Genomic DNA, 15,636 nt, shown 5'->3' on the forward strand with positions numbered 1-15,636 from the left:
ATCTCGACATCGGCAAAACAACTCCCTCAGCCAACTGCGTCAGCCCACTTGGCCTCTGCGTGAGCCTGATTCTACCCTCCTCAACCTCTGCGCTGCCTTTCTCTGGCCTAGATTGATGTTGCAGTCCCTCTGCATCACTCCTTCCTCTGTCACTTTCTGCAAGGATCAGCTCTGTCACTCGAGATAGCTGAATCTACCGCAAATGCTCTGCTAAGCTGATGCCTTCAGTTTTCCTGTGATCTGCAACCACGCTTTGATACCATGTTGAATTTTCTAAGTCTATCCGTTAGAAAATTAATTTGTATTCTGTTGGTTTATTTCTTCTACTTGTTTAAATTCGAACAAGCTATTTAATACATTTAAATACTGAAATAAACACAATATAGTGACAACATCTACAGATCATCAACTGAAAGAAAACAAGCACACAAGTGACATTGTTATTTTTGGACAAATGTCCCCGGAAAACCCAATGCGGGAAAACTGATGCAGCTATTCAGAGGGTTATATTATTATGCAGTCTATCTGAGTACAACTGGGTGCCTAACTGGCGCACCCGAAAGAGAAAAATACAAGGCAACAATACCTCTATATTCGGAAACAAGTATTCAGAAACTTGTCCCACGAAACCCTCTCCGGCACAACTGAAGCTCAGCGCTGGCCCTTATGGCCTCTGCCTCCTGCTGACCTGTGTCAACTCCAGGACCCTCTCTGTCAGCCCTCCGAGGCACTACTCAGCCTCTAGGACCCTCTACATCACTTCAACAACCTCTGCATGGATGATGCAGTCCCTTTGGCCTCTGCGTTGTCTCTACTGGGCTCTACGTAGCCTGGACTGGTTGCTGCTCTCGCTCTCTCTGCTTCTGTACTGGTCTCTCAGTATTGTCTCTGCCTCTCTGCCTTGTACTCATTGCCCCTCGCTGCTGATCATTGATTCAACTTTGCTTAGCAACCCTGCTCTAGCAAAATGAATGACTGATCACTCTAGTGTGTTCTCTAACTAACCCTCAAGCCTCTTCTTATACTTTTCTCGTTGGTCCATCAACGACCGAGATTAAATCTCTAATCAACAGCTAAGATTAGATTTGGCTTGATCCATGACTTTTGGAACTTTCTAACCCAGTTTTATATTAATACCCATTAATATTTTATTTTTCCTAAGTTTAGACTTAAGAACTCCATTAAAAATATTAATTATTTTAATATCTCCCAAACCGGGTACAATCTGTCCAAACCATTTCTGGGTCTTGGAGATCTCATGTGCTTTAGCCACTCCACCAATTTTCATGGCTAGAGCACATCCGACGCTACGCCAAATCAACAACAACCTTTCAGTGTGTGGTATTAAAAGATGCAATTGGGGAGATTGGTCCTACAAACGTAGTTCAAGTTATCACAAATGTTGCACTAGTTTGTAGGTCTGCAAGGTTGATGATTCAAATCAGGTACAAGCATTTATTTTGGACTCCTTGTTGTGTGCATCAATGTTGCAGGAAACGCCCCCCTAGTTCTAACCCCTGAAATGGCGTTTGTAAGGATGTGTGGGGGCAGTGCCTCCCGAAACGTGCTTCGGAAAAACCGAAACGTGTTTCAGACTAATAAAGGCGCTTCCTGGAAATTCTGGAAGCGTCCTTCCGAAGCGGGTTTTGTATGGTGCTTCGGAGGCCGAATCGTACGGATCACGTATGATTCCGTACGCGCTTCCAAAAAGTGCACCACGCGGCCTAAAAAAATCAGTGATTTATTTATTTTTAATTTTTTTGTGAGTTTGCTTGTTTGGGGTGGGTCCACCTTGGGTTAGGGTGATGAATGAAGGGAATAAAGCCCCCATTCATCCATCATTTACTCACTTTGAGTTTATGAGAGTTGGAGAAGAGAAGAGAGGAGAGGAGAAGAGAGGAGAAGAGAAGAGAAGAGAAGAGAGGAGAGGAGAAGAGGAGAAGAAAGGAGAGCTTGGAGGAGTGAAGGAGGAGGAGCTAGGAGAAGGAGGAGGAGTTTGGAGCAGGAGCTTGGAGGACTTCATCTACAAGAGCTAAGAGGTAAGTGCAAACCCCAAACTCCCTTATTTTTTTGACATTTTTTTTTGTATTTTTCTCCTCCCTCTCCTACTCTTTCCCATTGTTTCTACTTGCTCCTTTACTTGCAGGTTGCCCACCACCTATATCCATATTCCAAGATGGTGTTCTTTTGGCTTTTGTATCATATTCATTCCACTTTTGGTTTTAATGATGGCAAGGGGGAGTAGGAATAGAAGGGAAGAAGCACAAGAGGACAATGGTCCCAATATGAGTGAACCAATGTATGATGAGGAGGAAGGGTTTGAAGAGGAAGGGGATGAAGTTGAACCTGAAGAGGAAACTGAAACACTATAGGGGAAAGCTGCATTAACACCTTTGTGGAACTATGTGACCAAACTTGAAGGGGGAAAGGGTGGTGGAAGCTCCAATTTTTTGTGCCCTCATGGTTGTCATGGAGGAAAACAATTTAGTGGTTCATATACCCGTGTGAGGAGGCATCTTTGTGGGGTGCTGGACAATGATGATAAAAAGGGTCTTGTGTGGAAACAAATTTGCCCAAACATTTCATTTAAACAAAGAAGAAAATACATCCAAATAGAGGAGGCTGCACAACAAAAAACTCATTCTGAATCAAGTGCAACCTCTAGATTTGGTAGCTCATCTCCTCATGGTACTTCTGGAAACTCTGGAGGTAAAAGAACAATAGGGGATTTCCTTAATGTTGTTGGGAGGGATGATGTGGATGGAAAGATAGTCCGATTTCTTTGTGCTTGCGGTGTACCATTGAATGTGCTTTGCTCTCCCTATTGGCATGAAATGGTAAAGGCCATCAATGAAGCCCCAAAAGGATACAAGGCCCCCAGCTATGAGAAAGCTAGAACAGTGTTATTAGAAAGAGAAAAAGCTAAGGTTCAAAGAGCTTTGACACGTTTTATAAATGAGTGGGTAGATTCTGGGGTATCCATTGTATCAGATGGGTGGACAAATATTAGAAACCAACATCTTATAAATGTTCTTGGTGTTTCTACTAGTGGTTCAATATTTATTACATGTCATGAATCCTCCTCCATCAGTGGATCTGCACAAAAATTTGCAAATCTCTTATTGCAATCAATCAAAGATGTTGGTCCGAATAATGTGGTTTAAGTGATCACAGATAATGCAGCAAATTGTAAGGCAACAGGAAAAATTATTGAGCGTACTCATCCACACATCTTTTGTTCTGGGTGCCTCGTTCACACATTGAACCTTTTGATGCATGATATTGTGAAGCATAAAGAATGTGGGTGGATTACTGAGCTTTACAGGAGAGGGAAGCAACTCATTAAATTCATCACAGGGCATACAAGGGTAAACTACTTCTATGGCACTTACTCCAAGTTGCAGTTTCTTAAACTTGCAAAGACAAGATTTGCGAGTTATTACCTCACCTTTAGGCGGCTAGTGAAGGTGAGACAAGCTTTAAATAATTTGGTGTGTGCTGAAACATGGGATGAAATTAACACTGATAGAGATGGTGCTAATGCAGCCAAGGACACTATTCTTGACATGTACTTTTGGTCACAGATTAAATATGTTTTGCAATTCACCAAACCAATTTATTACATGATCAAGTTTGGAGATTCAAATCGACCAATAATTGGGGAGGTATATGAGCAAATGGATAGCATGTTGGGGCAGAGTAAAGACATTGTTGAGCCTAGAGATATCATCATGTACAATTATATTCGTGTAGAGGTGGAAAACTGATGGGAAATGCTAAATGTTCCATTGCTTTCATTAACATATGTTTTGACACCTAAATACTATCATCCATCATGGCTTTCAACACCAACATCTAGGGGGGGAAGCAGGAGAAAACCACACCAAGATCAAGAGGTTCACAGAAAATATATGATTGCATTGAGTAAATTAATCCCTGATGAGGAGGTTGCCATGGTACAGAGGCAATTGAGCAACTATACGCTTAACACTAGTCCATTTGGGAGTATGCATGCAATTAAATATCGAGAGACTTTTTCTTCTCTTGAGTGGTGGAACATGCATGGAGGGGCTACTCCACTTCAACAGACTTTGGCATTGCGGGTGCTATCACAGGTGGTAAACACTTCTTTTGCAGAGAGGTGTTGGAGCCCTTATTCTTTCATCCACAGTGTTAAAAGGAACAGGTTGAGTTTAGACTAGGCAAAGAGCTTAGTTTAAGTTCATTACAACTTGAGTTTGTTGTCCCATTACTATGATGATGCAAAGACTAATAAAGACCTATTGATTTGGGACAAGAATCCAGAGGAGCCTAATTTGGAGGATGGAGTGTTGTGATTAGAGCAATTAGAGGATGCTCTTATCCAGGTATGTCCATTGTGGTATGAATTTTCCTTATAAAGCATTTCTCTAATTCATGTTTTTAATTTTTTTGTTAACTAGTGTTTTTTTTTGCATGAATTTTTTGAGCGATTCCAGGATGATGATGATCGTGTTGAGATGCCACCCCCATCTGGTCCCTTGGTTCCTAGGTTCCATGGTTCAACACCAACAGCAGGGGGTTCGTCTTCATCAGTTTCAGTGCCACTGCCACAACTTCCATAGGCAACATCTTCTTCATTGCCACCACATGGAGGCCCGCCACCACGTTCTCTTCGTGGTGGAAGGAGGAGAGATTAGTAGATATATTCACAATTTACTACTTTTGTCATAGATTAATCATTAGACTTGTAGGCTTGTGAATTTGAACCTTTTTTGTCTTGGCGGTGACCAAGTGACATATTTTGTAAACATTATTATTTGAATTTTGGACATGACAAATGTTGACAGTTGCTCACTTGCTAGATAAATCATAATATGCTCTATGTTTTATGTTTTATAATATGCTTAAATGTTTTATGTTTTATAATATGCTTAAAAATTTGATGTATATTTGTAATTGCTAGAATATAGAGGGTTGATGTACATACTAGTAAGTACAATGGAATCATGGATGCCATATCTATCTTGATTTATGCAAAAATATGCATGTTTTCATGTCTTCTACAACTAATTTGGTATTTGGGATGTTTGTTTTGAGTATAAATGCAATATATATATATATATATATAGCAGACATTTCGCTTCCTAGATTTTTGGAAAATGACGCTTCTGCGTTCCCGCTTCCAAAAAACGTCCCCGTTTCGTCCCCACTTCGTGCAACATTGGTGTGCATGCTTTTAATGCACTTAAAGACATTGGTAAAATTTCTTGGATCACCCGCATTATTTTGGAGGCAAGAGAGGCAAATGTTCATTTGCAACCCCCATGTCTCTCTAGCTATTTATAGAATTTATGCAAAAAATGAGCTCTTGAAACCAACAAATACAAGGTATGCCACCTACTATCTCCTTTTTGACCGCATGCTAGAGGTGCAACATGCCCTAAAGGCCACTGTTATAAGTTTTGAGTGGTCTGCATGGGGGGAATCCAAAACAGATCAGGGAAAGAAAGTAAGGCAGTTGGTGTTGAATGATGATTGGTGGGTTGATGTGAAATACATTGTCTCATTCACTGCTCCAATAGTGGAGCTAATCAGGTATGCATATTCAGATTCCCCTTGCCTTGGGGAAATATATGAGTCAATTGATAGCATGATTGGAAAGATCAAGTCCATCATTCGTCAAAGGGAGCCCTCTTTGGGGTTATTTAATGAACTCCAAAGGTTGATTGAAAAGAGATGGAACAAGTTAAACACACCTCTTCATATGGCCGCTTATGCACTTAATCCAAAGTGGTATGTGGAGAGGGAAGGCAAAGTTCCACCAATAGATGACCCTGAAGTGAAACAAGGCTTTATTGATGCCATAAAAAAGATGTATACATCAGAACAAGCAACCATATTTCGAGAACAATTTCTTGATTTTGCTTTGCTCAGTAGCCCCACTTTCTCTAGAGCTGCAAAGAAAGATTTGTTGGGTATGGCACAAAAAAGTCCCAGTGGATGGTGGAGGATGTATGGGGACAAAGCACCAGAAATAGGCACTCTTGCTATGCGTTTACTATCTCAGGTTGCTAGTTCTTCAGTTGCAGAAAGGAATTGGTCTACATTTAGTTTTATCCACTCTATTAAGAGGAATAGGCTTACCTCTAAAAGAGTGGAGAAACTAGTTTATGTGCACAATAGTCTTCGCCTTCTTACAAGGAAGACTCCAAAGTATTTACAGGGACCTGCAACACAATGGGATGTAGATCCTGAGGATGCTTCACAGATTGATGATGATGATGATGGGCCATCTATCCATACAGGATTGGTTAATGTACCATTAGATGACATTGAGCTGCAGTTGCAAAGCATTGATGATGATGGGAGAGAAGATAGTGAGGCTCAAGCATTTTCAGATAGACTTGATGTAGAAGATATGAATTTCTGAGTAGCTTCAACCTTCATGCTACTATGGATATTGACTCATACTTCCTTTTTTGTTGTCTTGAGACATTTTGATTTTTCCATTTGGCAACTACACTAGTGACTATATTATTTTAATTTTTTCCATTTTGTTTATTTCATTGTAGTCTATAATTTATAAATTTATAATCCATGGTTTTCTAGACTCTTAATTTGAGATTTATATTTAAATTTTAACGACTTGTTCATGTTTACAACTTTATTAAATTTTATTACTATTTACTTTTACACTTAAGTTGCTATTTAAATTTTGAAATGATTCATCATGCATCACAGAATGATTATGTAGATACTACACTGTAGTAGATTGTAGGTTGTAACTTGTAACAAATTAATAGTACTTCTTAAGTTATGCAATGATGATGAAATTTGTTTTTGTGATGCACAATTCTCAATGACAATTAGATATTATTAGTATTAGACTTTAGTCTTTTGATTTATCATTTTAGTATTTTATTTTGTAATTTGAATTTCAAAATAGTAATAGTTTTAATTTTTATATTTTAATCAATGTTCCACCAAGGTTCCGGGACGAGGGGGCGAGGGAGCGAGGGGGCGCGGGAGCGGCCTATGCAAAAGCTCCCTACCATTTTTTAGGAAACGTGGGGGAGCGTCAGGGTCTTAAAAATTTATAAATATAAAATATAAATTATTAATTGAGTCCACTATGACAATTTGGTTTGAATTGAAAAGTTGCAAAGCATGATCATTGATATGAATATCATTTGACATTATCCAAATTTATAATATCATATAAAATAATAAATTTAAAATTCTAATTTAGCTTGGTCAAATTCTAATTTAGATTTTGGTCAGACAAAGGGAGAGCTTCAGCTTGATAAGGTAGCCACTGAATTCTGTGAAAAGGTAAATGAACAGATCAGGAACACTGCATTGGCAGTGGAAGGGGCAACTACAATGGGTTGTCCAGCTGTATTGGATCCAACAGCTAGAAAGTTTGTTATATTATATATAATATAGATAGTACACCATATGCTGAAAGAAGAGTTTTAGTTCCAGGAGAGATGAGAAGATCACATGAAAGAGTTTCTGACAGTTTACTATCAAATGACATTGACTGCAGGATGACCATCTGTGAACCAACTTGGGTGACCAATGATGGCATGGATAATTTGTCTACCTTATTAGAGCAATGCCATGTAGTTCAAACTTCAAACTAGCAGTGTATTTCAGGGGTGAAAATAATTTTCAGACCTGAGAATTCAAGCTGAGCCACTGTGCTCTGTGTAAATTTTGTAACTGTATAAATTCATATATAACGACAGTTCCTGAGATTTCTTGTTGCCCATAGTATTTTGTCATGCTTGCAGTAAACGCATGTTAGTCTATAGTCCACCCAATTATTTCCCACATGACATAGGTGCTGCTTCCATAGTTTGTATGTCAAATGTCATGCGAATTAAAAACACAAACTGAATGTCTCATATTCTTTGCCTGTCACTCCAGTTATCTCCCCACTGTAATCCAGCCATCACTTGAGAAAAAAATGAGAAGTTTTAAAAGGGAAAATTCATGTACGTGCTATATGGTCCAGCAAATTTCCATGATACTGACCCTCTAAAATAATGCTTGTTGAAACCAAAAGACAGCACAAGACGTTATCCCCATACAGAACATGAGTAGCTTTGTACCACTTTAGGTCTATTAAATCATAAACTATAAGCAAGGCCATTTTTTTGGGAGCGTGGGGAAACGTCCCCTCAGGGAAGGGAAACGTTTCCCTGGCACGTCCCCCCGAGTTTCCTCCATTTTGGGAGCGTGGGGAAACGTCCCCTACTCATCCCCAAGTCCCCGGAGCGCGGGGGAGCGAGGAAACTAGACCCCTAGGGGGGGGGGGGGGGGGAGTCCCCGTGGAACACTGATTTTAATTTATCATTTTGATTCATGTTTATGTTGTATTACTAAATTTTATTTTAATTTTAATTTTTTAATAAATATAAAAATTAGTTGCCGCAGTTGCCGTCCCCAAGCCGCCGTCCCCTGAAAATTTGGGGGTGCGCTCTAGCCGTCTTGGAAACTCGTCCCCCCATCCCCACAGCCAGTGCAACATAGCTTTTTTGGTGGTCTTAAAAGGACGCCAATGCATTCTATGGTGGACTAGTCATATGAGGCCTTGGTACTGGGTGGCTTCCAATTAAAATTAGAACCTCTGATTTGCTGGTAATGTTTAGATGCAACCTTAAGTGTAGGCATGGCCTAGATTTTCTAAAGGGTCTTAAATTTTCAAATTCATGGAAAACAATTGCAATGATTAGGATCCATGAAAATCAAATATGGTTATTCAGTTCATGGATTTGTTGGTGCATACAATTATTTATATGCTTGTTACTTAACGTAAATTTGTTGTACTAACATATGATTTCTGTAAATAGTTTCCTTACCTATATATTTGCAATTACTGGTGCATAGAAGCTTGTGTATCATGAAATTTACTTCAGGTTTAATACTAATTTACGATATCTATCCTTATGTATGACAAATGACATTTAGGTCAACATATTGAACATAAATCTCCTTGAGTGATTGGAGACTTCCACAGTTATTCATATTGTTGGAGATGTCCAGAATAGCATATTGTTGGATTTGACAAATATTACACAGTGCTATTCCGGAAATCTCCAACAATAAATCTCCTTATTTATGTTTTCTCTTTTAGAAAAATTCAAAATAGAGTCTAGATAGTATTGTCAAAGTCCAAGTTTGCAAATAATAAGTGGTACTTAACGCTTCAAATGAAATCATTATGAGAAGGTGATGATGTGCAGCCTGTTATTTGTGCCAAATTCCCAAGTCGTCACTGTTGTAGTTAGTGATTATTATAAGTGAAGTTGATACGTTTTCTCTGTTTTGGAATAATTCAGAATAGTGTCTAGGTAATATTGTCAAAGTACAAGTTTGCAAGTAATAAGTGGTACTTAATGCTTCAAATGAAGTCAGTATAAGAAGGCGATGATTACAGACTTTCAATTTTGTCAAACTCCCAAGTCATCATTGATCTAGTGGTGATTATTAGAAGTGAAGTTGATACGGTTATGGAGAAGTGTGCAATATTCAATGAGGAGTACTGGGAAGTGCTGGGAAAATTGATTTGTCATTGTGGGGTTTTTAAATCGTTAGTTGTGAATTTGTGATAAGGGAGTTTAAAACCTGTCCTGTGGTCAGTTTAAGAATCTCACTGAAGTATTGAAGTAAATATGGCATAAATATTATTAAAATCCAATTTTCAAATTATGTTGGAAATTTGCTTAACTCCATGTCATCGTTTTTCATTAGGCTAGAACCTGACTATCCTTATGTTTTTTTTTCAAAGATTTATGAAGTGTGCAAAGACCTTTTAAATAGAGTTAATAGAAATACTAACATTGTTGTTTCATCTCGGGTCTGTATGGATTATTTTTAAATTTTAATATTGATATTTTGTTTCACCTGTGGCTTTGATATATTATCATATCTGAACTTTGCAGGCAATGCTATGTTTAAGTTTTAGGCTACCAGAAACTGCTGCATTTAAAGATGACAAAATATCTCCAGATTTTGAATGCCAAGATGACCAGGTTAGAAATATCAATTCAGAAGCTCTTCTGAAGCGACCACGGACAGATATGGGGCTGGTTTCCACGAGCAATCTAGTATAGCTGAGATCAATTTTGTTTAGTCACATTAAATTGTTCATCAGTTTAATTGCGTAATAACTGGGTTCTGCTCAAGCTTAAGCCTTTTTACAGTGTAACATTTCTGTGTATCATGCTCTTCCTGATTTATGGGCATCCTGGTTTTGTGTTGGTGGACCTGCTTTTTAAAACCTGGATCTACTTCCAATTTTGATTCATCTGTATAGCCCATTAAACTCAAATGGGAGCAAGGAATGAGGAACCCAATTGTTTTAATTGTATATTTTCTAATTTATGCTGGAGTTACATCTAGTTAATGCTTTAGTTTTGTCCAGTAGAATGGGCCTGAGTTACCCAGCATGTTGTTTGTCATTCACTTTTTATTGAAATAACTTGCAAGGTTTAGAAGTATATCAATGTTAATGGACAAAGAAGCCACTTTGCAGCATCTCCACTATGAGGAAACAGTAGCACAAAAATTGGAGGCATCTGGATGGCCACATGACAAGCATGCTGCAATATCAAAGCACTGTATCCTGTAGATGCCAAGCACCTGATGTTACCACTTACTAGGCTTGCATTCCAAAACCTGTGGAGCATGCGGGGTCTTTTGTTGGTCTTGGTATGATAGGATCAAATGGTTATGGCTGGTTGCCACTATATGGAAATTATACTTCAAGACGTTAGTTAGACTTGGAATTTGATGGATGTATGGCTATCATACCCATTTTAACCATTTTTTATAGGGAAATAATTTCAAAAGAACATGTGGAGAAAGACACTGTCATTTCTCCAAAGTGTTAACTTGATGCCCTTTGTTAAGACATTACAAGTTAATTACTCCTAGTTAAACGAGAACTGAGTTTATTGGTAAGTTGGTGAGTGAAATTTCCGATTCCTAATCCCTTGTATATCTAGATATTTCTCAGTACATGTTCCTGTCTTCAAAATTTTAGGTTTCCATGTAGCTACAACCTAGAGAAATTCTATCATCCAATAGAGTGGCAGAGACTGCAACTCAAACTATTAGATCACAGTAGTGGATAGATCTGTAATCCATGAATCCATGTGGCTTTTATTGAATTAATATAGGCCCCAGAAGGCTGTAAAAATCTGTACTTTTGTTTTCATAACCACAACCAGCTTTAGGATTCATCATTTATGTATCATTTGGGGCATGGGTTCGTGTGCTCTTTATATCATGGGCAGCCACAACCTGTTTGCTTATCGAGCTCTAGCATTTCCTTTATGCATGCCAGAGTAATGAATAAGGGACCCTTCCCTTTATTTATTCAATAGCTTGTTGAGGTGAGTGATTCAGATTCTGGAATTCAATCATCTATCGAAGTGTTGCCATGTGGAAAAGGAGAAGAATGATTAAGATTCCAGAATTCTACAATCTATCGAAGTGTTGTCAAGTGAAAATGGAGAAGAGCGATTACTATTCCAGAATTCCACCTGTCAAAGTATTTTCAATTGGAAATGGAGCAAAGAATTTAAGATTCCGGAGTACCACCATCTAGCAAAGTGTTATCAAATGAAAAAGGATAAACTAACCAAGATGATATTTGAACTGAATGATTCCTAGGGAGTCATCATCCACTGTGAAAGTTGGGTTGCATATTGGATGTACAGAATTAGAGATTTTCTTATTTTTTGAGAGTTCAGGATATATTGCTTCCTTTTTCCTGGGATTGAGTAGATCTTTCTTCTCACTACAGTGTCTTCATCCTTATAATATCGGTGGATCACAAAACTTTCTCTGCAGTTTCTTGAGCTGCATATTTGGTCAAGCAATGAAAAGCCCCTTTAATGTCCTCCAAGCAACCTGCAAGAGCCCCAGTATTTTTGTTTCTCTTGTCATGTCTTGGTAACAGAGGGAATATTGTGGATTTTAATAATCTCCATTAGAGGTTCCTGATACATTTTGATGTCCTTTTTTCATGAATAAGTTCATACTATGTATGATATATTCCCGCTGAATGTTTTGGGTGGACACTTCACCTGTCTCCAGGGGAAAGAAAAACAGTGAGATAGAAAACGACCTGTCAGTGATGAATGAAGTGCTGAACATAAAGGCTGTAGAGAGGATGAGACAGAAAAATGACACTAAGTTCATGATTAGTGTCCACTTGAAGTTGAAACACGACCATGTGATTTCTTAATTGCTGAAGGTTGCAATTTCATTCCAGATAAATGCTTGGAATGTCCATTAAGGCTTTGAATTTTTAATTATACCAGATATATGGTAAGAATGGAATGTGATTTTGATTAAACTTTTAGCTGTAAATGCATCTATAATATGTCTGTCAAGACTCAAGTGAGCTTTAAGTGTCTATAATTTATATCATTCGACTGCTTTTGACCACTTGGTCGGTATTTCAAACATGTTAAAGGTCGAAGAAATGTGATTAGAGGATTACAGAAGCATATCAATAAAGGATTATAAACTATATATTAAAATAAAGTCAATATGTTAGGACCTTTTATATAAATTTAATACATTTTATTTAGTCTTTAATTAAATGGAATTCAAACTCTGACTTCTTCATAGCATACTCATATAGTACTTTTTGACATGTAACGGTATATGGTTTATGTACCTGCTCAAATGGTTGGTGCACTTAATTTTTGCTATTGTTATATTGATTTATTAAAGTTGTATTAGAGTCACAATAGAAATTGGCATTTCAAACATGTTAAAGGTCGAAGAAACGTGATTGGAGGACTACAAAATCATATCAATAAAGGATTATAGCCCAAAGGTAGGTAGAGGATGGTGTTGTGATGTGTTTTAGAAGATGATGTCGTGATGTGTTGCAGAAGATTTAAGGGTGATCGAGACCAATCAACACCCTAGTTACCCTAGTTTGATGTGGAGGGAAATTCCAATAAAAGAGAGTTAAGGATTGGTTCAAGATACAAGAGAATATGTATATTAGGGTACAGGGATTTCTAGATTATCCCATATCCTTTTTAATATATGTACGAAGTGTAGTATATATAAGAGATGTAGTTACATAGACAGTGTTCACAAACAAGCACTTTAGTGATAAGAACTAGAAGGTAACACCCTTTAAGCCACCACAAAACTAGTTTAGGGAATTCTTTTCAAAAGATAAATTGGAGTCAATGGCATTAGAAGCATATGTGAGGCATAGTGCCTTGACCTAAATCTTATAATACCCAAAATAGAGCCCTCTAACCACATTGATATGCAATTCATCAAATATTGGAGAAATATTCACCGGATGGAAAAGACAACGTAGCCTAGATGAAAGGTACAAATGGTGAATAATAAGATTGAGAATAAATCAACATATGTAATCCCTTAGATACTGAAGGAAAAATATTAATAACTCAAAAGCATTAAACCCAAGTAAGAAGTGCACTATAGTTTCTTAGGCTTTGATGAATTCAATAAGAAGCAAAAAACTAGAAAAAACCATATTAAAGAATAATAATAGTAGTAGTCTAATTCTAAGGTCATAGGCAAGCTATGCACCAAATTGGTGTATGAGACCTCCTTGTTTGTGGGACAAAGGACCTACCTCTCTACAACAATTTCACTCCTAAAGTTTACCAAAATCCCATTGAATATGAAATCTCTAAAATAGCCCACCCACAAGTAATGGTATAATGAAGTTTCAAAGGTTGTATACAAGTTTATATATGAATGCATTGAGAGATTTAAGATAAAGGAAAATACAAGGGAAAAGATGGATAAAGAAAATGAACCTTTGAGAGAATAGGTCAAAGATGAAATACTACTAATGTTATTAGAGTAGTTCACAAAGAAGGTTCACACCTTGAAGGTTAAGGAGAGTCTCAAAAATGGAAAAGGACTAGTTTGAAAGATGAGTAGCATCAAAAGACACTAGTGGATCACATAATTAAGGGTAATCCAAGAAAATCATAGGCATTAGGACAAAAGGGTGGAAATGATACAAAAGGGATAAAGAAAAAGATTACGAGGAACACTTGTAAGGAAATAGAGGATGATGTGTACACTATTGTGAGTATTCCATTGGAATAGTTCATCACAACAAAGTTCATAATATTATGAAATCCATAATTATGCAATTTACTTCATAAGAGTCTGGATTAATTATTACTAGCTTTAGTGCTAATGTATGAAATCATTGAAATGGAAATGAAAGAATAAAACAAATGAACATGCCATCCATACAATGAACATAAGATGTATCTTATGAAACCTAAAACATGAGGAAATAAAGCTAGAAGGTGTGGCTTGTGCTTTATTCTCGTTTCTTCAATTATGATATGCAAATACATAGAAAGGGGAACTCATTATGGAATTCCCTATTACACTATGGCTTGAATGGCTAGTAAATTTGCTTGCTCTTATGTTATTCTCTAAAATCCTACTCCTAGATGCTTCATTCAACAATGGAATAAATACAATGCTAAAGAATAGAACCCCTTTTATTCTTAACAACCTAGTGTTTAAAAAAGCTTGATAGTCAGTTTTGGCATGCCTTAACCTTCAATTAGTGATAAGGTTTGGACCTTCTAGAATCTTCTTGAAAGTCTACACATGGCTAGCCCCACATGTGTCCATTATGGGAGATGATGGGGATCCACTTGTACCATAGTGATAAAAAAGGTAGGTCAACTTGTAGGAGACATAATTTACATACACAAGCTTTGATTTAGGTGATTTTTACACCATTATGAATGTAACATACCTAGTTCCCTCAATGACTTACAAAGGTTACAGGGTACCCAAAAGTTTATATTTTTGTTTACTAGCTTGACAATAAGCTTTGATACCACTTTATTAGATACCCCTACAAAATTTATCCTAACCATACTTGCATAAGCTTGTTTTTCAACTCATATATTTTATCAAACACTTTACATGTAAACCTTTTCTCAAATACCTTGTATACAACCAATTGGGTATCATTTTTGTTGTATAAATTTTTTCAAACATTTTGTATGAAACCAAATTAGAAACATTAATCTAATTCCACTTGTAACATACTAACTGAAACATGGCACTCAATCATACAACTTTTGAATTTTGTTTTCGAGGTATTTTATTAAAGAGTTTGTACGCACTTTGCAATTAAATACCTTTAACACATTTCTTCAAATTCTTTGCATGCAAATGGACATAAATCAGCTACAACAATACTATCATACAACAATATTGTCTCCATCCATAAAACAACATTTATGTTGGGGCATTTCATCAAACAATTTGTATGCAATGGTATTTTATTAAAGTGTTTGTATGCAATTTGCAATTAAACACCTTTAACACATTTCTTCAAATTCTTTGCATGCAAATGGGCATAAATTAGCTACAACAATACTATCATACAACAATATTGTCTCCATCCATAAAACAACATTTATGTTGTGGCATTTCATCAAACAGTTTGTATGCAATGAATAATTAAACCATTTAGGAATTTCTTCAAACACTTTGCATGTAAACTAATATGGCAAAATTTCCAGGGCATATCTCCCAAATTATACCAGTCCAAGTTCTAAACACTGAACTAGATATATGTGGGAATTTTCCTCA

The 15,636-nt window shown here is 37.0% G+C and overlaps 1 protein-coding gene across 5 annotated transcripts in view; it reads left to right on the forward strand.

The window, feature by feature from the left end:
• LOC149237750 (S-adenosyl-L-methionine-dependent methyltransferases superfamily protein) overlaps positions 1-10,396 on the forward strand; it is a 277,949-nt gene extending 267,553 nt beyond the window's left edge. For all 5 annotated transcript variants that reach the window (XM_089372762.1, XM_089372761.1, XM_089372765.1 and 2 more), the window contains one exon: positions 9,933-10,396. In XM_089372762.1, the coding sequence (XP_089228888.1) occupies positions 9,933-10,103 (171 nt within the window). In that variant the 3' untranslated portion in view covers positions 10,104-10,396. The remainder of the gene's footprint in view (positions 1-9,932) is intronic.
• The last annotated feature ends 5,240 nt before the right edge of the window (positions 10,397-15,636 follow it).

The sequence above is a fragment of the Pinus tabuliformis genome, chromosome 8 (genome assembly GCF_031772625.1).
Source record: "Pinus tabuliformis cultivar Carrire ecotype Pingquan chromosome 8, CPIR1, whole genome shotgun sequence".
In the NCBI taxonomy this organism is placed as follows: Eukaryota; Viridiplantae; Streptophyta; class Pinopsida; order Pinales; family Pinaceae; genus Pinus; species Pinus tabuliformis.